The 25,298-nt window shown below is 46.9% G+C and overlaps 1 protein-coding gene across 1 annotated transcript in view; it reads left to right on the top strand.

Annotated features, from left to right (window-relative positions):
- LOC119448568 (Down syndrome cell adhesion molecule-like protein Dscam2) overlaps positions 1–25,298 on the top strand; it is a 287,509-nt gene that overhangs the window by 125,288 nt on the left and 136,923 nt on the right. The window contains exon 3 of the mRNA XM_049665471.1: positions 1,847–2,179. Coding sequence (XP_049521428.1) covers positions 1,847–2,179 — 333 coding nt within the window. The remainder of the gene's footprint in view (positions 1–1,846; positions 2,180–25,298) is intronic.

The following is a 25,298-nucleotide window of genomic DNA, read 5'->3' as shown; positions in this document are numbered from 1 at the left end:
AAGTGTGAAGGTTCCGCATCGAAGGGATGATTTATTTCGGGGATTTAAAGAACAACGCTTCTTACAGATGTCGCGGTGAGGAAGTTTGGTGCTGAGCATGATTTTGAATGCTAATGCATGAAGCTGCGTGTCATAAAGATAATGCGGGTTTGCTCTAAACTAAGCGTACCGCGTTTATTACATCTTATAAATATGTCCCTCTTAGGTGTTGAAGAAATGAGCACTCACTGTGCACTTTTGACGTTGTTGGAAACTTCGTGGTAATCTTGCGAACAAGCGAGAGAGAGAGAGACAGCAAGGAGAGGACAGGTAGGGTGGTCGACCAGACGAGCATCCGGTTTGCTACCCTACATTGGGGGTAAATAAAGAGGGGGGGGGGGTGTAAAATGAGGGAAACAAGAATAAACGAGAAGATTTAATAGTCATCGGAGATATTATCATTAGTCTTCTCTTGGGTTCTACATAACGTGGATAACTAAACGCCAATTTTATACTAGCTTTCAACATATTGGTACACTTTATAGCCCCAGAAAAGCGTTTAATACAATGAGTACATACCGCACTATGGCGAAAATTACTCCCATTGTATTAAACGCAACGCGAAAGAGCTTAAAATAAGGTTAGGTCTATCTTTTTCGGCTTGGGAAATAGTCAGTGAAAAAGATACAAACCTAAATGGCGCCCATCCTCCACACCTATTGCTTGAGGCTATTCGAAACAAATGGCTTCTTACCTACGCTGTGTCCAGATCGTTTCTATCGTGAAACATCACGTCTTGGTTTGAAAAGACGGTATATATATATGCAAGGTGTGGCAATATTGTGAAAATGTTTGCGGAAACGGTTGCGCTTCTTGCTGACTATGACAGCAGCGCAAAGTTGGACAGCGACACACAGAAAAGAAAATAATTCATTATGAACTCGCCAAACTTTACACCCTCTTGCTCTTGCTAAAGAACAAAATGTGTTAGGGCAGAGCCTTCCATACACGTTGCATTAGGCGAAGTGAAAGTTATCAGAATTGCGAGGTCTTACTAACAGATGAAACTCCGCACTCACACGGCACCGCCCGCCGCGCTAGCAGTGCCTATTTTCAATGCTATACGTATGACTTTGTTACTTTTTGTGGGTCGTTTGGTGGTTTTGGTAACTACGACACAGTGGGAAGTTAGTTTGGTTACTGGAGAACCAGCCATCCGAAAACGCACGCACGCACGCACACGTACGTGTACACACGCACAGCAAACGAGTGAGCCACATAAATATAAAAATAATATCAATATTTCACAGTCGTTTAGGGTGAAAGAAGGTGGAAAAAAATTCGGAGGACGCTTAATCTTCGCCTTTAAGAGTGGAACGCGATAGCATTCAAAGATCCCTGGCTGCTTACTAGGCTTTTTTCTCCTATATTCAAATTACATGCCGACGCTATCACGTCTGTAGGTTGTGGTTAAGTCGTACATTGCGATTTTTCTGACGGATTTTACTTTGAGAAATTCAATTTTTGCTCACTAACGCCTTGCACCACGCGAAGGGCCTGCCCGGTTAGGGTGGTTCGAGATCACGTGGTTCGGCACGGTGATTTCCGCCAACGACGCCGGCGCTTACGCCGACACCGGATTTTCTGCGACACGGGGCCCTTAACGCTGTCGCGTTAATAGAATGATTCCGATGGTAATAATTATGGCGATGATTTAATAACCAAAGGGGCGCGTTACTACTCGAGCCATGAGTACGCGTGGCGGAATTGTGGTGGTGGTGGTGGAGTAATTGATGTTAAATAAAATTGATCCGACAAGAACGGTGGGCCCATATTAAACCTCGCTCGTGTTCTCTCTCGGATGCAGGGGCCTCCACATCCGGCCAGGGTCCCCGGTTCGTTCGAGAACCGCCGCCCCGGCTTCGCTTCCACAACAGCACGGGAGGCAGCCTCGAGTGCTCGACCCGCGGCCACCCCACGCCGGAACTCCGATGGCTCGCCCTGGACGACACCGGAGTAGTTCCCGGGACGCCCGCACTCGACCTGCCAGGCCTACGCCGAGTGCGAGCCGACGGGTCGCTGGAGTTCCTTCCGTTTCGCGCCGACCAGTATCGACAGGACGTACACTCGGCCACCTATCGCTGTCTCGCCTCCAACCGCATCGGGGTGATCGGCAGCAGGGACGTGCACGTTCGCGCCGGTGAGTGAAACTTATGGACCTTTCGACAACGTAACGATTCTAATCACACATGAAGTTGACGGACAGTGAAGGTCCCGGAAAGCATATGGGAAGTTACTTGTTCGTGAGCGCTGAGATTCGTCCGAGTTGATACATGTAGATACATGTAGGCGGAAAAAGCAGCCCAACTTTACAAGGACAAGGAAGGAATGGACACACTGGCGCTGACCCTCGACAAGCATTTTATTGAGGACATAGCAATGTATATATCTCAAACTTGTCAAAAGTAAATGATAACAAATGGTAAACACACCCCCTACGTTTGGAACAATGCTTCCTAAGATCACGTGCTCATACCATCAAAACGATTGCCACTTTTCGAGGAAAAATATTTCTTTTTCAGTTAAAGAGATTAAAGAGGATGACTGATGCATGCATGTTTTGTCCTCTAAATGTGGAATGCTTTGATGATCAGGTGAGTTACACTGTCTTGTTGTTTTACTTGTTGACAACTTGCCGCCGGCGAGAGCCAAACCCCACATCTTCCGGAAGATGTGAACGATTTTGTTTTTCTTTTTCGTAATTTTTTTCTACTACTTTCAGTGATTTGCGACTACTTTCGAAGTTCGTGTTGTGGCAACCTTGTCAAACTACTACTTTGGCGAAGTCTTGCAGATTGCGTTTCACGCAGCCTTTCACAGCCTACTGCTGAGGACGCTTGGTCGAGGGTTCAATTCTAGCCTGTGGTGGGTGCATTTAGATAGATGCGAAATTTATCCACGTGTGGTAAAAGTGATTTCGTAGTAGTCGTCTACTACGTCTGTCATAGACTATATGCTTATTTGGACGTTAGACTATAGTATAAGTAATGCTGTCACATGTGCAGTTTACAGGAAAGCATGCACATTAGCATGTAAAGTGCGACCAGCTGCTATAACTTAAGAAAATCCCAGCTTGCTCTCGTTGTTGCCGCGTCACCTGTTAGCACATCAAAACGTTCGGACACTTACTAGGCGTAGACGTCACTTAAGAGAAACAGAGGCAATATGCCACCCGAGACATCCCCTTCAGTGCTTCAATACATCCGGCCCTGAATTGCTGAACTGCTAAGATTCTAGAAACAGAATTTTGAAAAGAAAAATACGCTTTGCGAAGCGTCCTTTGTTTCCGCAAACAAACAACTATGCCAACGACCCAAAATTTAACGCAGGCACTTCCGAAAGGCTGCATTGCGCCAGTGAGCCGACGCTTAGATCCGTCTACATTCTTCGTTCTCGATCATCTATGAAATTACTGTGAGTGACTATGTTACGCGACTCGTGTTAGCCGAAGGAAGAAATGGAGTCTTCTCGAGCGCCGTGTTCGTGCCATTTGTCATAGTTGGCGTTTCCATCTTGCGCTTCATCTAATCTTGCGCTCACCATAGAGTAACCTTGGTACAATTTTATGGCATACCCTCTTCAAACCTGTATACGACTTGTAGAGAGAGAGAGAGAAATGAAATGAGAAAGGCAGGAAAGTTTAGCAGAGTAGAGGCTTTCGTTTGCTACGCTACACTGGGTTTCCACGTTTGCTTTCTTTATCCGCTATTTTGTCCGTCCATTTTTTAACGACTTTCACACAAACTGCGGTTCACGGTCTTGCACAAAGAAAGCTACGCATTATTTAATAAATAAATTTGTACTTTCACGTGCCAAAACCACTGTCTTATCATGAGGCAAGCCGTAGTAGGCGGACTCCGGTTCAATATTTAACCGCTTCTGATTCTTTAACGGCCACCCAATGCATATAATACACGAGCGTTTTAGAAGTACACCCCCATTGGAATTCGGTCGCCGCGGCAGGGTGCGAACCCGCCACCTCGTGCTAAGCCGCACAACACCATATCCAGTGAGATAGCGCTGCGGGTCACACGATGTATGCTTGTTTCTCTAGATTTCAGTAAGGGAAAATAAACTCTGTCGGCTTGTGACAGCCTTAAAAGGTCAACGCGTTTAACACACCACAAGACAGCTCAGAAACGGGCCAGCAGTCCGTCCCTCATATACCCCGTTTACCAATTCTTGCTTGCGAGGGTAGGTCGATCACCTTCCTTGCACTTGAGAGGAACGGCCGGATGCAACCGTGCTGGCTGGCTCCTGAGAGCACGAACAGACAGACATACAGACAAGCCGGTTAGCCTTGCTGCAGGCCATATACGACTCGGACGCTCTCCGTGCACCAACATTACGTGTGCCGCTGGCGTGAGCAGCGAGGCTCGGGAGGCCCGAGCGGTCACCGGGGGCCGTTGTGCCACCGCTTCTATATACTTGCGGCGAGCCGTGGCTCTTATCCCCGGGCCGCGCGCGCGCGCGTCTGGGCCTCTGCGGCCGCGTCGGTCGTATATGGCTGGCAGCGCGTGTCACCGAGAAAATGAGATCCGCCTTGGCGACAAGTCCAAGCCAAATGTCGTCTTGTCCGCAACGTCGGTCGTGCCCTGCCGCCACCGCGCCGATTCCAGTCGTGTTTGCTTTATGTCGCGGCGTCGTTCCTCGCTTTCTTTCTGGCTGCCCTTCTGGCTTGTCTTCTGGCTTGTCTTTTGGCTTGCCATTCTAGATTCCTTCCCTCTTTCTTTTTTTTTCCACCCTCCTGTCTTTTGCAACCCGCCTTCGGTCGAGGCCAGCGTTCAGCCGAGAAGAAAATGGTGTCCGGCGAGCCTGAAGCCAGTCCGGCAATGGGTAGAAGGCTGCTCGGCCTTACTTTAACCTAGATGCTGCCCTGCCGCTTACTGTTTCTCTCTCTCGTTTTCTTTTAGGCTGCTGGCTTGGATTCTTCCGTTATTTTTACACGCCACAGCATTTTGCCCCCGCTTCATTTTTCTTTCCGTTCCTTCGCACGGTTCATGTCGCGCGCGAGCGAATCAATGCTGCGCTATTGCCATATTTATTTTGTCTCTACGTTCTTTTTGGCTAGCTTGGAGAACGGCAGCGGGTTCAGCTGTAGCTTGGAACCAGATATTGCTCGACTCGGAAGGGAGAAGTTGCGTTTCGCTGACAAGTGTGTATACGAAGCATGGCGGGGTTTGTTTTGGAAGAGCGCGCGGCGGCGGTTTCGGCTGTGGTCGCAAGCGTCACGCTGAAATGGAGCTGAGGCAGAGATGTGGGGGAGGGCGGGGCAGAGAGGAGGAGAGGAGAAAAAGGGGGGCAGAGAAGCACGGCAGCACAAAGGAATTGCCAGCGGGGAACAATTGATTGCGCCAACTTGGATGACGGCGCGTTTCTTGTCAGATTCTCCATTCGTTTTTGTATTTGTGTGTGTGTGTCGGTGTGTGTTCTTCAAAGCAGACTGCTAGTTGGCCATTTAGGGGGACATGAATGGAACGCCTAGACGGCAATCAGAGTTTTGAGAAGCGTTTCTTTTAAAGTACACCGACGGAGAAGTCCGTCTCTACAGAAATGGTTGATGTATTTTCTTGCTCATTTTGCGGACAGAAAAAAAAAAGACAGTTAAAGAAGAAATAAAACTGGAAAAGAAAGCGCGTATATAAACATTACCTTGCGAAGTCCAGTCGAAGCATTTGCCTTGTGCCACAAACTTATCTGCCGTATATTTAGTGTAACGTTTTGTACATTCTCATGAGTGATCTCTTCGTTGGCAGCAAAGTAAACGTTAAATCATGGCTTTGAATGTAATTCATGCCGTATTGTTATGTAACGTTTTGTACATTCTCATGAGTGATCTCTTTGTTGGCCGCAAAGTAAACGTTAAATCATGGCTTCGATTGTAATTCAAGCCGCTGCGACCTGATTTTGATGCTGGTAGGATAAGAATGACTCCTCACTCAGATCCCGGTGAACGTTCATGAACTTGAGGTGCTCTAAATCGGCTTGGATAAATCTGTCAAATTCTATTGCGGAACCCGTGATAGCTATAGGTAGCGCTTTGAAATGCTCATGCCAGTTATAGACAGCTAATTAGCCTGCCACCCAGATAGCTAGCTAACGAACGGGTCAGCCATTTGATCAAGCGATGAAATCTTCTATGAAATAAAGTGATATCCTATTTCGCATGCTTTTAGCTTGCTATTACGAAGAGGTCGAAAAGACTGTTAAATTTCGATCAATAAAAACTGGCGAAACACTAACAACCTTTTAGTCAAAGAATGGCAAATTGGGATCCGGTATCTACCGCACTATTTCTTCACTAGAAAGCGCTGCAGTGTGTGCCCCACATGTGATTAAGGAAATGCACATTATAGTTTTCAAGTTTATTGCCGACGTCGTTCGTGTAGTCTTAACTAACTTGATTATACTTTATTAGTGTTAACCAAGTCAGTGTTCGCTATAAATGCTGAGTGCTTCGGCCCAGTGCTTTGAAGCGACTCGGCTGCCTAAGTGGACTGGCAAACAACCGCATATTAACGGATACGGAAGCAGCTCTTGGACGTGTCGACCGACGGCGCCGTGTCTGTCGCTAGCAAACTTTATTAATCAAATTAGCCTCCGGGAAGCTCATCTTACAGTGTAGCCCTGTGTTCGAACCGCAACCCAGCGCTATATAGGAATGTGCACTGGTGCACACTTCGTCACGCACAGCTTTTCTGCTCACTTGGATAAACAGACGCACACCGTTCACAAATGCACTCGCGCGCAGGCGCGCACACACACATTCGGTCGCGACACTTCCAGACAATTCCACGCGGCACTCGGGAAGGCTGCGGTATCGGCTGTGTTCGCGTACTGCTGTTATACGCGACAGTAAACGGCGGCGCCTTTAACTTGACAGTGTATTGGCTCCGTCACTTTTCAGGCTTGTGTTTTCGTAAAAAGATCCATGCAGTTATTTCACTTTCTATTAGAAGGGACCCGCCGTTGTGTTGTAGTTAGTTCCTTTGACGTTGCTCTGCTAAGCCCGAGGGTTTGGTATCAAATCCTGGCCGCGGCGGCCCCATTTCGATGGGAGCAAAATGCAAGAACGCCCGTTACCTTGAATTGGGGGCACGTTAAAGAACTCCACGCGGTTAAAATTAACCCGGAGTCTCCCACTACGACGTGGGAGACTCCGGCATCATACGTGCATCATAATCATATCGTAGTTTTGGCATGTAAAACACTAGAATTTTTTTTTCAGTTCATATATATTGCAAGAAAAGTCTGCCCTCGTTAGCGCTTCTCTTGTTACCGAACAAAAATGTTCATTCATACTGCGCGTCTTTCCTTTGTATAACGTTGCGCGCCTTTTACCTTACTCTCACGAAATGCATGGCACGGATCGGAGTGGCATAGCGTTCTTGGCAGTAAAGTAGCGACTGCAGAGCGTTAAAGAGAGTAAATAAATGCAAGATAGATGACGATTGTTGTTTCGGGACAAAACAAGCCCCGAAGGGTGTAAATTTTAATGCGATTATAATAATTGGAGAACTTCACCCACTTGGCGATATGTATTTATGTATTTGTATATTTACGCGTGGGAGTACTGCCGTATCTAACCTCTTTCACGCCACTCTTTAACAAAAAAAGAATCCTTTAAGATTTCTCTGGAGCTCCATGGGGGGAATCGAAGCTGCGTAACACGGTTTCCTCAAGCATAGCAGCCTGGCGCTGTAGAGCTGCGCCATGCGTGGGAATTCTCAGCGTTTGTAAGCTCCATGCTCGCCACGCATCTCGGAGGCCACCCGCGGATTTCGCAGCGGCACCGCTAGATGCCGCAGCCTGTCCAAAGGGAAACGCGAGAGAGGCGGCCAGCTGCAGTATACACGCCTCACATATGACGCGTTTTGGTGGTGACCTGTAGCCATACACTGTTAACGCGATAGCGTTAAGGGCCCCGTGTCACAGAAAATCCGGCGTTGGTGTCGGCCTAAGTGTCGGCATCCGTGGCGTCGAAAATCATCCCCAACCACCCTCACCGCGCAGGCCCTCCGCGTGGCGCAAGGTGTTAATGAAGGAAAAAAATCATCCCGAACCACCCCGACCGCGCAGGCACTCCGCGTGGTGCAAGGTGTTAGTGAACGAAAGTTGAATTTCTCTTAAGACCGTGTATCATTGCGCGCAAACCACATGGACAAAAGAAGGAACACGTATAACACACACAAAGCGCAAACTATCAACAGTTTAAAAATCTTATGAACAGTTTTAAATCAACAGTTTTAAAAATCTTGCGAAAATCTTATCCAGATGGCGCTCGCATCCACGGCAGGTAAAATTGGGACTTGGCCTGCCTAATGCGTTCTGGGCACGCGCGCGCTTCGGGGCAATAGTAAACAATTATTAAAATAATAAAAAAACGTCCTAGGGCCTTCACATTTTATTATAAGACGACTTATATTGCCCCTGGAAAAACGACTTCCCAGCAATGCAGTTCTGCTCAAAAGTGAAGCTGACTTTAAGGGGATTGGTGTAAGCTTCGTCTTTGTAAGCTGGCTTTCCCACGTTCTGTGTTGCAGTGAAGCCTACTCAAAGAAAAATGCGATGCGTTCCACTCTTAAAGGCGAAGCTTAAGCGTCCTCCAATTTTTTTAATGCTAACCGCATTAACGTCGACATTCATCATGTGACAGGCTTCGACCGGAATGTGTGGTTAGAGTGTAGTTCGGCAAAATCACATCGGAAAAGTGCGTTGCTTGGTGTTCGTTGTTGTTTATTAAACAATGAGGGCCGTGGGAAAGTAGACCACCAAAACGCCGGATATGCCTATCTTCAAGAATAAACTCCGGCACCTAAAATATGCAGGAATAAAAGCCGAAAAAAAAGATTGAGCATCTGTTAACTCAGGACATAGCCTCCTATGCTCAGGAATATCCTGCTATATTACGATACGAATAGTCATAGCACGCCGTATCGGTGACATGCGAACACCCAATCACGACGTGCGCTACGTACACTACAGTCTCTATACGTACAGTCACGGCATGAAGAAAAAAAATGAGCTTGCACAGTGAAGAAAATTCACGCAGTAACTACACTGGAGTTGTGTAAGTATGCGTAAGCATTGTGCCACTTGATCATCTCCACGCAGCGCGGTGTCATTATCAATTTTATCTAATTTGATCCGACCAGCATAAACACTTATCAAGCTTTATCGGTCGCTGTCAACCTTATCTGACTACACTGGACCGTTATCATCCCTGATCGGTTGTTATCACCCTAGTCAGACTTGACCTCACGCTTATCAACCCTTATCGGTCGTTATCAACCTGCAAGGTGGATGCACAGCGAAGCTATTGCAAAACCACCACTACAGCTACTTAGGGGGGTATGCAATGCCTTATTGGTCGTTAGGGTGCTTGTTTTGAGCTTGTTCTTTATTGAAACGTATGCTGTTCCATGTTTTGTATGGGTGATTTCAATGAATGTACGCCCTGTTCGCTTCATGTTACAGAGCGCTTGTAGCCTCAGCCTTATGGGGATACCAGCCGTTGCATTTTTTGCTTGCTTACGGGGGTATGAGCCATTGCTAACAGGGGTATGAGCCATTGCATTCGTCTTACGTAACGGACGGACAAATTTCCTCTTTGGCTAGGCATAGAAATGCTTAACATTTAATAAAGCACATAAGAAAACAGTGCGAAGTGGCCCGAACAAAGACAACGTGGAGTTGAGGCCAGGCGATTGAGTTAAGCTCAGTTCCAAGCTTCTTTTCATTCTTTCTTTCTTTTCTTTTCTTGAATATTGTTTTTTGAAGATTTGACTTAGCGGAGTCGTTGCTATATGACAGCGTTGCAGGGAATTAGAGGGCCGCAATCATAACGATGAAGCGCACGTTTTTTTTCGCCAGTCACTGGTTCCTTTGTTTACCCTTATCACTAAGCCTCGGGCTAACGCGACGAGTCGTCCTCTGTGTAGCGCCAGCCAGGGTTGACTCGTTCTGGCGGCCCGCCGTATACGGCACTCGTCGTCCTTGGCTTCCAACTATAGCAGCTTCCCGCTGCGCGTCTCGGCTAGGCTGCATTTATTTTTCTTTCGTTGTCGTTCTTGTTGTTGTTGTTGGTTGTCTCAAACCAGGCTCAGCTAGCGAGCATGTGGTGTGGAGCGCGAGGGCTGAGAACAAATAACGCTCCGTGTACTCCTCCCCGTTTTGTTATCTTTTTTTATTTGTTTGTTGTCGTGAGGCTCGGGTTAATAAAAGCTCGCCTGCCTGAGCTGCCAGCTCGCACCGAATGTACGCGGTACACTTTTCTGTAGTTGTTTTCTGTATTTGTTTGTTTGTTCTTGCGCGTACTGCAAAAAAAAAAAAAAAAAAACTCTCTCGTCCTGTCGCCGGGTTCACTCAGCCGTACGTTCCGTCGACAAGCTGTTGCTCCCGACTCCTTGGATCCTCTTCCGCATCGATGACTCGCGGGATTCTGAGCCCGGCTCTCGTCTTTAAATTGAGGGAACAAAACTTCTTCTCCCTCCTTGCTTTTTTTTTCATTAACGTTCTCTGCATCTTCCGTGAGCCCGGTACATGGAGGGACACGAAGACTCTCGCGCGTATGCTTCAGCCTTTACCAGCTGCGAGGAGTTCTTCTTCAGCGCATATGCTGACGCTTGTGAACCGGCTTTCGTGTTGAACATTAATGCTCACGAGGGTGTAGCAGCCTGGAAAAAAAAGAGAGAGAAGAAGATTCTAGCATAAGCGGCTGGATGAAGATTGTGGGGTACTTGCACTCGGATGCGCGTTGTAAGCACTGACAAGCCTTACTACTCACTCTTTCTGCTATTTACACTGCGCACCGCAGGTTATAAGTTGGCGGTGGTGAGGAACGTGGAGCGACGGCAGAGAGTTAAGGAAACGTTGTGAAGTTGGGGAGTGTAGTTTCACGCGCAGCAAGACGTTGTCTGATGTCTTGCACGAGACGAAGGCACAGAAACGCTGCGTCGTATATGAAGGGAAAAGCAAGGAAAAACACGAGTTTAGTCTTCGCGTTAACTTTACCGTAACACTTAATTCTTGAACGGAAGATAAGTTCGCCCCTGGAGAACTGTCAAGAACACGAAATTAGCTATCCGAGATACGTACGCCATGCACGCCATATGACTCTGGCCAAACAGAAACTAAGTGTTATCACCGGCAAGTATATCTGTGACCTGCAGGCAAACGTTTCGGTTCGCAGCCGAACACAAGAAAACTGGGCAGCTTGAAACAAAGCACGGAGAAAATTGATGGTGCATATGATGATGACAAGGCTTCGCTTATTATAACACAGATAGTTTTGACGGAGAACAAGACAGGAAGGAAAAACAGAGAGGTCAACCAGATGCACGTCCGGTGTGGTACCCTACGCAGAGAAAAGGCAATTAGGGTATGAAAAGAAAAAATGACGAAAGGAAACATTGATGGTGTCACTTCGTCCGGAGGAGCACATCGAAGCTGTTGACCCTCACTGAAATCTGTCGACTTCGGGAGCTGCAGTAATAACTGATGGCTTGAGCTTATGAGGCATGTGACCACGGTCGAAGTACTTTTGTCACTGTGAATGATCTTGAATCAAGGAGATCTGACGTGGTGCGGAGTAGAAGGTGCTGGTCGTCATATAGCGGGGACAGATACAGACCGGTTCTATAGAGTCCTCAGGCCCATAACGGTCGTATTCGCCGATAAGCTGGTATGGATTGTGTGCCCACTAGGGTAAGGGAATTGGGAAATCAGGAGATGTTGAAGGGGCCAGCTAAGAAATGCCCCCTCGTGATTATACCATCAGACGCGCAGCTGTGGCTTTCTGGCTATGGCGTTCTGCTCCTGTGCATGAGGTCGTTCGTTCGAAGTCTTGTGGCGGCCGGCGCATTTTGAAGGCGGTGAAACGCGAAAGCCCTTATCTACCGTGCTTTGGGTGCATGTGATAGAACACCTGGTGGCCGCAATTGATCGGGAGCCCTCCACTATGTCGTCTCCCGTGGCCCGTGTAATGCTTCGGTACGTTAAGCCATATTATTAAGGAGGAATAGACGGAAAGACCGGGAGGTTAGCCAGTTCTCAAACCGGCTGGCTACCCCGTTCATATTATTCATTAGATCATAAGGAAGATGAGTTCGATTTCTCAGCAAAGGCATACAACTTTCGCAAGAGTCATGGCCTCCGCCGAGGAACAGACCCACTCGTCAAAGCTGGAGCTTTCAGTAGAACATCCTGGCTGCTTCGGCCAGAGGCTCGCGTACTTGGGGTGGCCACAGTGCCAGATGGTCGGGGTGGCTGCCGTGTTGCACGCTGAGTAACCTGTCTGTAGAGCCGGTAGCTGTAGATTAACTTTAAATTAAATTTAAATTATGGGGTTTTACGTGCCAAAACCACGATCTGATTATGAGGCACGCCGTAGTGGGGGACTCCGGAAAATTTGGACCACCTAGTTGGAGTTCTTTAACGTGCACCTAAATCTAAGTACACGGATGTTTTCGCATTTCGCCCCCATCGAAATGCGGCTGCCGTGGCCGGGATCTGATCGCGCGACCTTGTGCTTAGCAGCCCAACAACATAGCCACTAAGCAACCACGATGGGCATGGTAGCTGTAGAGGCGGTAGAGTCCAGGTAGGTGTCCTTAAGATGATGTCCCATTTCCTTAAGTGCCTTTATAAAGGGATGAATCTGACTGCGGTAACAACTAGCCTCGCTTTATATTCTAAAGTGAAGCTTCTCCTGCCTCTAGACGAGGATTTAGCATTAATGATTGTTTTCTCACCGGACATATCTGTAAACATATATAGACATCACGGTTCATTGGGCACGCGTGCCCGAGTAGACCCCTTGCTACTGGCTGCTGTCTGGCGTAGTGCACAACTTTGGTCATTAGGTATGTACCACTGGGTCTGTGCCCAATCTTGACCAAGGCCCGAGAACGGATGTGCAACTGTGATACAAGGAGTTCGAAACCTTAAATATATTTAGATATGTGTCGTACTTCCGTGTGCCCATACACGTCTCGTCAACATTATTCCCTCGGAAAGCACCTAACACCACATTCGTCCTCGTGTCGCAGATAGCTTACAGCTACAGCTGATTACCGGATAATGTATCTCCTATAGATTACAAGACTTTCGCTGTATGATCACTTAGGACCAAAATCATTGAGCCGTCTACGTACGTAAACGAAGCACTGTCAGCCGCAGGTGCTCCGGTCATCCAGTGGCCTTGGGGAATGCCATAAGTTCAAGACAAAAATTGCCCCCCGAAAAGTGACTTCGGTAGCATAAATACAACATTTAGAACTAGCGCTGTGATTTGTAGTTCCGTGATTGTGTTGCGCTTAGCATTGCATTGACAGAAGAACTCAAGAACGAACATAAAGAACGTATGCGTCCACTTTTTGTTCCTTTATGTTGCTCATTTAGTCCTTCCGTCACTGCAATACGAAGCGCAAGGCAATCGTGAGAAAATGAGTGAGGTACAGGAAGGCTCTAGCGAGACGGTCACGACGCGCGGAGTTTCTCTAAACTTGAGCGGCAGAGAAAAACGCCTCCCCCCCTGCATGGGTTGTGTCGAAATGCGTGGTAGGTGCGCGAGCAAAGGACGGATCGCGTGCGGCTTGGTCCCGTTTCCCCGTTTAGGAATTCAATTACCACCGCGTGCGGCATGCCTGTGGCGCTGCTCCGGGGATAGCGGCTTCAACGGCGGCGCGGAAAGGGCCTCTCTGCGGTTGCCATGCAGTCCCGGAGCGAGGGTGCACGACGGCAAGTGGGAGAGGCGGGAATTTCCCTGCGTCGCATTTCCTGCCGACCGAATGACGCCTCGCTCTCGTCTCGTCTTCGGTTCCGCCGTGGCCGTGGGCCTGCTAACTTCAGGAGGGGTCCCTCTTTCGTGCGTCCGAGGCAATCAGGCCGAATGCGTGCCTCTTCCTAACTTATGACTTGGAGGAAAAACGCGCGGTGCCCAATATTCTGTGGCAACTGGCGCAACGGCGGGGCCCTCAATCCGTGTGCGCAGTAATTACGCGGCCGAAGCGACCGCGAGAATATGCAACGTGCTTGGAAAAAAGTCGGCATTTAATGACGGAGAGACTAAATTTAAGCCTGATGCGGAGAACGCTCGTTCGCAATGCCACTAAGAGAACGAGCTCGGATTATTCGTGGACTATAGCAAAATGGGGTCAGGTGCAATCAAAACTTCGAATCGGATGGTCTTTTACCGCGCGAGGGAAAGCTTTCATTCCCTCAAGGTGTGAACGACATATGAGTTTTAGTTAGTTTAGGTTTTGTTGTTCACTCATGAGAGACAGAGAGGTGAGCGTTTATTTTTCTCTAGGTCGGAAATTTGTTCGCTTGGGATGTTAGTACTGATAGACTTTGAAATCGGGTTGTCACTTCGGCATTTCTATTACGACAGCACGTGTCAATAGTTTGAAGGCGATGCATATTATATTTTCTTTGTCTCTTGTTCTTTTTGTGAGATACAAAAAATATGTATGTGCGGAGTGGAACACATCCTTAAGAATTATTTACGCAATGAACTTCACGAAGAGATTGAAGAGATAATTAAACGCAAGGTGATGAAAAGGCACATCACTTGTGATGATTGCGCAAGGAAGCAGACAGTGGGCGTTTCAAACGAATTCTGTGTTTCAGCTCCAGCATTCGCTGAACCAAAAAAATGAATGACTGCTAGAATTACCGGTAGCAAAAGGTGAACTTAGCCTGACACATGTTACATACTGGCGTTGAAGACTGTTTTCAAACTACAACAAAACAGCTATTAGGACAGAGTCTCAAATTTTACCCGATGTGCAACTTGAGATGCACTTTCAAAGCCAAGAAACGGTCGGAATACGAAGGAATGAAAGAACACCGTGACAGGAAATAATAGAGATAAACGCGGATTACACGCTAGCAACAGTAATCACGAAGAATCAGCGACACTCCGGCTAAACTAATGAGAGAAGAACCACGTGAAAGAAAAGGACCTCTTGGCCAAACAAAACATCAAAGACGCGGCGCAAGATTTTGAGTAGACACGGGTCGTGCTCTCGATAAGACAGAAACTGACCTATTTTGACGTTATCCCGATACAAGATGCCCGGGCGGTACCGCAACTGCAGCGTACCGCCATTCGTCAGTTTAATGTTTCTCGCAAAAATAATCGGTTGCCAAGTGCACCGATCACACAAATCAAAAGCAGTCCCCGAAAAAGAAAGAAAGAAGGATTGGAGTACTCTTCGACAGACTTGACGACATAGACAATGTTCGTATCTTGAAAAACACAGAGCCTCTGAGAAGCTCGAAAACATTTTGGTCCCAGCAGCTTATCGGGCAACGCGAAGGCTACGACATTACTGTGGGAATGTGTTTGCCAGAACAGCAAGAAATTCACGGTGAAGGAAGATTTCTGGAATGACAGTGCGCAATTTTCTTAGTACCGAATGTTGCAGAATGTTCCTTAAATAGGTGCGCCAGCGCATGGGCGAATTTCCCGACTATTAAACCACTAGTGCTTTCGCACTCAAATTTTGCACAGTGTTGGCATTTTGCGGTTCAGAGTCAAGAACCAGTTTGGCTTCATCACGTGCCCGTTTCGTCGAGTTCTCGAAAAAAAAAGTTTTTTTCTTCAAGTATGACCCCAGCTTGTCCTATTGGAGTAAAGCTTATTTCTGGCTATTGAAAAAGGTCTCTGACACGCCACGCAAGCAAAATGACGCCATGTTATACGAATTAACTTACCGAAAAGCTAAACTTTTCTCGTATATACCAGGCAACTGTCATCGATATGGAATGAGCCAAGAAAGTGGCAGAACAGTAACAGCATAAATTAAGGGATGAACACACCAATACGTTTCTTGCGTATAATACTTAACAAACGACGGAACTCAGTGTAAATCAGCCGAGTGCACGAAGCGAAGCTCACAGCAGCGACGAAATTGATTTTTCAATCCCGACCGCAAATTAATCCCCGCCGTAAGTCGCCATATGGCATTAGCATTAGAAACAAAGTTGTTCTCGAAAACCGTTCGCACCGTTTGGGCTGCGCTTTCGAGCACGCTTGCGGCTGGCAGAAATCGTATAGTAATAATAAAAGGTGCTTCTCAAGCAATTTCGCAAGTGCTCTTATTAAAAAATATTAGTTTTCGGGATAGACGCAGAAAAAAAAAAGCATGCGAACGAAATTTCGAAGGAAAGAAAACACACAAAGGAACGGTCCCCACACTGCGCGTATTAAAGCAGCAAATCTGATTCGCCGGAAATTAAAGGACGAATCTTTACTTTCGTCTCGAGAGGGATGGAGGACGAAGCCTCGTAATAGCCGGGCCCGCACTCTCAGTACTGCGATAGAAGCCCGCACACGCAGAAAAAAAGAAAGAACGACAGCGCGCCAGGATATTAGCATGGCGACGCCACCGTTACCGCCCTGATTTTTCGTCCCAGACGCGGTCGGCTTAGCAGTCTGCTAGCACTAATAATCTCATATTGCGCAGCTTGGAAATCAGTGCACTGGCTTTTCTTTTCTTTTTTTGCTTGTGCTTCGCAGTGTCCCATTCCAACTCTGTCATCATAATTGCTTTCTTTCTTTTTTTTCTGTTCTCGAAGTGTTAGCGGCTTCCAGCATGAAGCAGATGGCGGCTTTGTGTCTAGTTAGTGGCGCGTCACGGCAGAGAATATTCCGTCATTGTATTTGCCTAATGTTATTAATTTTTTTGCGTTGTACTAGGACACATTTACACATTTTCTTTTAGGAAGACCCTCACCGTGACTCCTTGTAAATTCTGGTAATACGCTAAACGTTATGAAGCGCCTTCCGGCTAGTGTTCTACCACAATAATTCTTAAAACGCGCTTAAAGGCAGCCGAGATTGAAGCAAGTCAAATGTTGCGAGGCCATAGTGGGAGCAGGCGAGCTATACCCTCCCGCAAGCCTTCTGCCATGATCGGAGATAAGGGTCCACGTGAGGCCTACGTCCTGCCAACCTATTTTCTTCCCTCTTCTTATCTATCTCTCTGGTGCTTTTTTCACGTTGTTGCTGGCTTCTTGTGCATTGGAGACGCTACGCTTTTGACGCAGAAGCGCAATGCCAGTGACGTATCTTTTCTCGTGAAGAGAGTAGGTTTTTTGAGAAGAAGGGGCGCACGGGACTTATTTCGAATGTTCTGTTGTTCTGCGCATACATTGGTGTAATACTTTGAGGACATGATTGTTACCACTTGGTCCACTCATCGCGTTTGTCTGTTCGCAGTGCCTCAAAAATGGTGAGAGACCCTTTAGGTGCTATAACTTGCCATAAAACTAATGTTTTCACATTTCTTTCCCTACAACTGTAAGAATGGAAGAGGAGAACGCTCTTTATTACCCCTGGAAATGCCACTTTCGCCGTTTGCATCAGTGCCTGCGGTTGACATCATTGTGATGTCTACACCATCGTTGCCATATCCGCCTAAAAGTTCACAAGAGGTGTTTGGTGGTAATTGTCGATACAGGAGCCCAAAAATATGAGCAAAAATTTCAGAATTGTCCGTGGAGATTTTGTTGCCAGGAATAGGGGACCGAAGGGATAAGTGCTGACCCAACGCTCACTCTCCGCAACGCCACCTACTCCTGATGGGTAAGGCCGTTAGGGAGGTCCAAACCACACGGTGGGATTAAATCTCGTGTGGTGCGGCACAACGTGTTCTTGCAGCGGAGGAAATCTTCCTGGGCGTCACTTAAGAAGGGTGATGGCAATGTTAGATGGGAGCTTTGGTTAACGATGTCATAATCATTGGTGCTTTTTATCGGCCTCCTGACATGGACAATGCGTTTTCTCGTGAATTCCAACGGCTTCTTGAAATCATTACTGTTCGTTTTCCTAAATCTGTAGTACTAATTTTCGGTGATTTTAATTTCCCCGGTAGTGATTGGGCTAATGTAACAGCAACCTACCTATCAGAGGCCCACAGTTTCCTGCAGTCATGTCTCGACTTTTCTTTAACACAGCTTATCACCCGTCGATCGCTATCTTCGGCTACATCCGCTAATATTTTAGATCTAGTATTAAGCAGTGATCCTGACGTGTGCTTCGACTTAAACTCATCAAGATGGGCTGAGCTTAAAACCACTCTTACTGAACTAATTAATCGATTCGTCCCTCTAACAAAAATAGCCTGCACTCAGACAGCCGCATGGTTTACCGTGAAGCTTCGTCGCCCTTATAACAAGAAAAAGCGTTTATATCGTAAAACCGATAACAACCGTGTCTCAGATTCCTGGCACCATTATAAGATCTGCGATAAGCAATGTCAGTCACTGTTAAAATCATCTAAACGACATTTCTTTGCCCATGACCTATATTCTTTGCTCACTAACAATCCTCAACGTTTTTGGTGTGTAATAAACCCGAAGCGCTATTCCGATATAACACTTGTTAATCAGCACGGTGATATGGTCCACCACTCGGAATGGGCCGATTTATTGAATAGCGCATTTTCATCTGTATGTACACAGGAAGACACCACATTATCACCATCCCTTGACAATCGCATAAACATATCAATGCCAGAAATAATTGTTAGCGACGCAGGAATTTCTTATTTACTAAATAAACACAAAGTGTACAGAATAGTACCCAGTAGCGCCGTACGGATTGGATTAAATTACAGAAATTTTTTATGCCAACGACCACATCTTATACTTATAGTAGTTTAGGCTGCGAACTCAATTCTAATGCGCACATCATTTTATAGTACATTCTTCCGGAAATAAAGTGCGCGTTAGAACTGCATAAATACGGTATATAAAGGGGAAATGTTAACTGAAAAGCAGGGAGGACTGACCAGGACTGAGTCCAGTTGGCTCACCTGCACTAGAGGAAGGGCAAAGAAGAAGAAAAGGTTAAGGTAAAGAGAGAAAGTCAAGAGTTCATGTGCAAGGAGTCACCGAAGTATGGGAACGTTGAGTCATGGGCAATCGCTCAGTCCGGCTGGCTTCAATAATCACAGGAGGGCCATTGTGGCCTTCGAAGATGGGGTATTTGAAACTAAAATCTTGTTCTTTGAGAGATGTCTTTCATCTGGCTGGTTTAGAGCGGTGCGCAGAGCAGCAAGTCTCATCTTCATATTAATAACAGTAAAAACTGACGAAATCCAACATCGAATCAAGTTAGCACGTAAGTGGCATTGCAGAACTGGCAATCACTCGATTTCACCCACTATCGTTTACATTTACACGTATCTTCTAGGCAACTGCGCCTGTTGCCTCGTCTGCCATGATGTGAAGTAACAATGATTTGTCGCTCACGCCAGGCCCTTGCATTCACCAACGCTTACCGATTCTTGATATAGGAATTAACGATAGCTCGAATTTCAACGCCTGTGGTTGCTAATAAACCATGGAACACCTTCTGTGCTACTACAACACATTACAAAGAGGATGATTGGATTATAAAACGTTTACAGAAGATTTCCACGTCGTCGGTTGCTGAGATTACTCTTCCAACGCAAGTGTAGAGCAATATCGATTTGTGCTGTTCTTTTGTGACCTTCTCAACCAAATCCGCGAAATTTTATTTCATACTTGTCTCGCTACTTGGAGTGAACAGAGAGAGAGAGAGAGATGGACGAAGGAAAAGGCAGGCATGTTAAAAGCATGGCAATATCCGCAGGAGATGTTGTTTGGCTAGTTATTGCTTACTACAGGATCTAATGTCGAACAACGACACAATCACAACGAAAAAAAAAAAACACATCGTGAAGTCTCTGACGTGTGTCTGGTTCTTTTACTGTAGCTGTGCAGTCGTGCTATATTATGTCCTTTGGAAATATTTGGTTTGCTACCCTGCACTGCGGGAGGAGAAGGGGGGATAAAACATAATGGACGAAAAAAATTCCAACATCAAGTGTTTTCGGAGTGCATAGCGTTCCTGTAATATGTACGTGCTCTGCGAATGCGCATCGATTTGTGTATGTGTGGGACGGGATAGCATGCACTTTGTGGCCGAAGTAGAATGTGAGCAGAGTAGCAAAATCTGCCTATTATAAGCATTTCTCTCTGCATACTTTGCAGGACTGTACTTAAAAGTGTCATGATATAAGCTTTAGTAGTGCTAAACGACAAGCAGCATAATGGACAACGTCGAGCCGCGAGGTTTTCTTCCGGTCCCATTAATTAAGAAAAAAAAAAGAAAGATTGTACCGTGCAGCATTACCTTGAGAAGGAGGTCCTTCACGCGCACTCTTCCGCCTTGATTCTGTTTATGTGCAATACTTCATTGAGCATCGACCGCAAATGCCACGCACAAAAGAAGCCTCGTGTCTATAGGAAATAGCTGTCCGCGGGCGCAGAGTAAAAGGCACCGCGTTGATCCGCTAATGAATCCGAAAGGGGGGTCTTGCTTTAGGAAGTGCCGTTCTCCGTACAGCGCGCCGTCGTCGTCGAGGACATTCTTCAAGACGGCCCAGAGGTCACGGCGATGGCTGTCTCATTAACCTCGCACAATAAACGCGCTAGATTACACGTCAATTAGGCAGCGCACGTCGTCGTCCCCTTCGCAGCCAGCCCGCTTCTTTTTTTTTTTTTCACCGAGTGCTCTTTGAAAGCGGCTCCTTTTTTGAGGTTGATGTTGATAGTTTTAATTAGGCGGTTTGTCCTCGGCCGCGTCATGAAAAGAGCGAGTTGGTTAACGTGTGCTTTTAGGAAAAAAAAAACGAAACAGATTAATAAATTAGGAATAAACACTGAAAAAAAAATAAAGAGAAAGAAAAGGCCAAGGAAAGCGATGTGCGAAAATTGTGACGGCCGACGTATTACGGGGTACGTCTTTTCGGCGCCGAGTGAGATCATTACGCGTGGGGTAATGAGAAGAAAAGGTATGCAAATGAGTAGTACCGTCGTTTTACCCGAAAGTCTACGGCAGGTGCATTTGATTAATTAGCCTGTATCGATTTTTTGATCGGGTTTGTCACCCCAACTTTTTGGCCTCTCGAGACAAAGTGATATACTGAGACGTGTGCCGGGGAATATTCAGAGGGCGGTTCTTCTATCGAAGCTTGAAGGGCGCGCTTCGAAGGGGCCGCCACCTTTACATGCCTCTCTGAAAACTGAGTGACCTCAGCGAACAATCTGCACTGGTTCTCCACAGTGACGCCAAACGTTTTATTTTTTTTATCGATAGCTCAGTCACACGTGTGCAAGCAGTGCGAGAAGCCTAGAAAAAATATAGTAGTGTAATAACTGTTGAGGTGCAGCTAAGTAGGGCGAATTTGCATTCCGCCCGCATCAGTATGCAGCTCCTCAGATTTGATGCCGATATTAAATTCGTGGGAGTAATGTAAACAGTGTTTCTGACCACGTATTCGTAACCTTATTTTTTTTTCATTGGTGGCACATTGGAGGCACGTTTTTCAGCCTCAGTTCTCACCGGATGACGTAAGTGGCATATCTTTCGGCATTGTTCATAGTTCTCTTGAAACGTAATTTATGCTGTCTGACAGTGCAGGAAATGAGGAGACAAATAGTGCCTAAGTTGCAAAGCTCGTCTGGGCCCTACCGGATTCATAGTTTATCAGAAATTCTCATTCGGTCAGCCTGTCGGTATGTTCTCTCAATAAAGTTTATTCTCTTGCTTGACAGAGAAACGGAAACAGACACAGACCATCTTCCGGAGGCTCCTCAGGGCATCCATCGTACGTTCATCCATAGGTTGAAGGTCACGTCATCTAACCAATATAGATTCGTCGTATTCGCAAAGTTTTCCGTTTTACTGACGACCGTTTTCGGTGTAATTCTCACACGATCCCCAAAACATTGTGCCATATCGTAAGCACACAAGCAGAATCTGGTAAGCATATTCATTACCCAACCTGTTGTTCATTCTTTCTTGGAATGGCTTGCACTACCGGATACATAGCAGGCGGCAAAGTAACTGTTGAGCACTTGGTACGTCACTGCCCTTCCCGGGCTAGCGGCTGTGAGTCAGATGACACATAGCTCACGGAAAAAAAGATCTTGAAAGCTTCACAACGAAGGATGTGGACGCAGAAAACTAAGAGTACTGCTGCGCTTTATGGAAACTTTTAGGCACCGCAAGTGTCTATGACTGCACAGTGGACGTTGTCGTGTGCGCGCACAGATGAGAAAGTTATGATCATCTTCTTTTTTACTGCTATATCAATTATATGGACACTCGAAATGAATTCTCACTGCCGCCGTGATGTCCCATATAAAGTATACATGCAATAAGAATGACCAGCCCGCCCGCCGTATGCTGCGGGTGCGAAGGAAAGCATGCGAGGGTGAGCAGAGAATGACGTTGACTCGATGCACATCATCGTCTCGCGGTCACGTGATCAAGCGCACGCTGGGTAGGATAGCGTACGTCTCTTCCTCTGGCCGGCCGTGGCTGCGCTTGAATGTCCGCGGGGCTAAGTGCATACGCGACCCAAACGCAGCAACGGTGGCGGGTGCCAATCAGAGCGAGCCGTGATGAGTGGTGGCTTCATGAGCGCTGTTTTTCCGCGCATTGAGTTTTGGAGGTCGCGTAATCTATGGTCCGCAGACACGGTGAATCAAACAGTAGCACGAAGCGCTCGCTCACCGCCGCCGGCGGTCTTCACTACGCCAGCGTTGTGACAGCGAGAGCTCGTGGTCATCTAGTCAGGTCTGTTCGTGTTTGCGGGTGCGCGGGGACGCCATGCTTGTTAATTTTTTTGAGTCAGCGAATGTTTACTGCCATTTATACGGCCGATAAAACTAGGAACCTTACTTCCTGTAATTGTCGAATACTTTGCTGTCGCTATCTCTGCTTCGCATTTCGAGCGATACTGCGCCTTTTTTGATGTTTACTTGATGAGTTCATTAATTATTAATTTTATTTATTTACTTATTCAATTTGATATTAAAAAGGTTAGAAATCGGCCTACCGCCCCCCCCCCCCCCCCACACACACACACACACACACACTTTTTTTCTCTCGTGTAGGTTAAATAGAAAGCCGAGAGCAACACGTTTAACCTGCCTAATTTTGCTATTCCCTCCCCCTCTCTACCACTGCGCAGTGGACGCACATGTGGGCAGGTCGAGTAGGCGTTTGCTGCCCACCTAACTACAACATGTGCGTTGGATCTGCATATATCTTTTTCTTTTTGGGCGCTGTACCTGCAATGTACGAGTAAAAACCATTCAGAAATAACTTATTATTTAAAACACACGTCAGCCGAAGTCGACATGAAAGAAGACGAGGGGGGGGGGGGGGGGTGTCGATGTACATGGTATATGCGATTATATATACTGAATTTCGGGCATCAAATATGATGCGAGGTTGCATAATTGCATGATATTGAATTATTTGAAATGTTTTCGTCATTTCATTGTCAGACCTCCCGCTTTTTTTTCCGGACCCTATATTTCTTTTACCCATGCCGAGTTGTGCCATTAAATTTTTTGTGCACGCATCAGCTACGTCGACGTTGTATTCGTTGGCGTCGACGTCCGTTGAACCAATTTTTTTATCGAGATGCCCGGTGAGCCCATCCCGGAGATAGTGCACTGCAGTCTATGCTGCAATGTGGTTAATTTTCGGCTATATTGGCTGTAATTACGCCCGGACAGTTAATTTTATCTCCTCTGCAACTAATTCCGCCTTCTTGCCTTGTTGAAACAAACATTTTATTCCCTTTTGCAACTCCCTACGACGCTCTGCAGGCGCCAAAAGGGTCGTTTGTTGACCCAGATGCAAGATGAATACCCAGATCCCACGTACGCCAAGCAAGACTGAAGTCGCCAAAAAAAGCCTGGTCTTCAATACAATATGAAGCCAAGTACGGCACTTCAACGGCAATTTTCACCTGTCCTGTGCTACTGTGCTGTGCAACCTGTGACCGATTTCCCGTGATTGTGTCTGTGCTTCTTACTTTATTCATCTCTACTTTGCTGTCACTTTACCTGCCCCTCCCCTCTCTCCCCAGCGTAGGGTAGCAAACCGGATCTTCCCATCTGGTTAACCTCCCTGCCTTTCCCCTTTTTTCTCTCTCTTTCCCCTGTCCTCCTACACTACTTCGTCGTGCCGACTGAGTGCCGGTATCGCCATCTGAAAAACAAAACGAGACGCCTGCTATCAAGAAGAGAACTCGTAAGCAATCTCGAAAGCATTCCGGAAAAAGAAAGCGCTTCAGTGAAAAATACCACATAAACAAAACGACAGCGCTTTGCTACCTGCGTAAAGCTACATGTTTACTGCGCGAGTAGGGTAAATCAACGCAACTGTTGGTCGTCCCATAAAGATTGCGAATGTGGGCGTCAGCTTACGCGTATCGCTCGCATTGCGCAACGACGCAGCGGATTCCAGACGCGGCGTGAAGAAACGAATTCGTTTCAACTCGTTCAAGCCGCTTTTTGCTCTGCAAAGAAATGACACACTACTGGCGCAGGAATAAGAAAGAAAACACAAAAGCGAACCACGCGCTTTAAGGGAATCGCACAACTGCTGTTGAACGTCGTTCTTGCGTCGTGCTAAGCATAGAGCCAACTCCGAAACTTGCCGCGTCTCTTCCCGACTTGTTTTTTCTAGTACCAGTTCTTTCTTCTTTTTTTCCTTTTTTTTTGAGCCAGGAAAGAACGAATTCGGGCGGAATAAAAGACGCCATGAGAGGGGTTGTGTTTATGTTTGACGTTTATGCGTTGTTTTGCTTCTGTTTGGGGGACGTGCATCTGCAAGAACGGCGCCCGCCGCCAACGCCGCCTTTCGGCTCTTCCTCGAAGTAGCGTCCTCCTCGTGGTTAGTTGTCGGTCGCCCAAGCGTGCAAGATTGAGCGCCGATGGAAGCGAGGGAAACAACTTAAGTGCTCCACCACGCTAGCGTGTCGTGCTGATGCCGCGGTCTGTGCCTCACGGCCTGGCATTGGAGTGGAGGGGTGTTCTTGGGATCTATGCTCAAGGCCCTGCAACAAACTGACAACGTCGGCAATCCTTTCTTCTTCTTCTTCTTCCTTATCCGTACCGCGCGGGTTACTTCACGCTCGAAAGAAGGTCGTTAAGCGACGTTTTCATTTTTGGCCCACGTTTAAGCGGCTGTGCTTTAAGGGCGGTGAGATGAGTGTTATGCGTTAATATTTCTTGCCGTTTCCCTAAAGCTTTCTGTCCTTGCGCTTAAAAAAAAGGAAGAAACTTTTTTCCGGCCATTCATTTGTTACTTGCTGTCTGTTCCGCTAGCTCTTCTGCTCTAGATTTCGCAGACCATCGCTCGATCATTTTGATGAACACGTAGTAACTAAGGTTTGCGAGCTTTCTTTGAACTAATC

Source organism: Dermacentor silvarum, chromosome 4 (assembly GCF_013339745.2).
Source record: "Dermacentor silvarum isolate Dsil-2018 chromosome 4, BIME_Dsil_1.4, whole genome shotgun sequence".
Taxonomy (NCBI): Eukaryota; Metazoa; Arthropoda; class Arachnida; order Ixodida; family Ixodidae; genus Dermacentor; species Dermacentor silvarum.
This window is presented reverse-complemented; position numbering and strand designations above follow the sequence as displayed.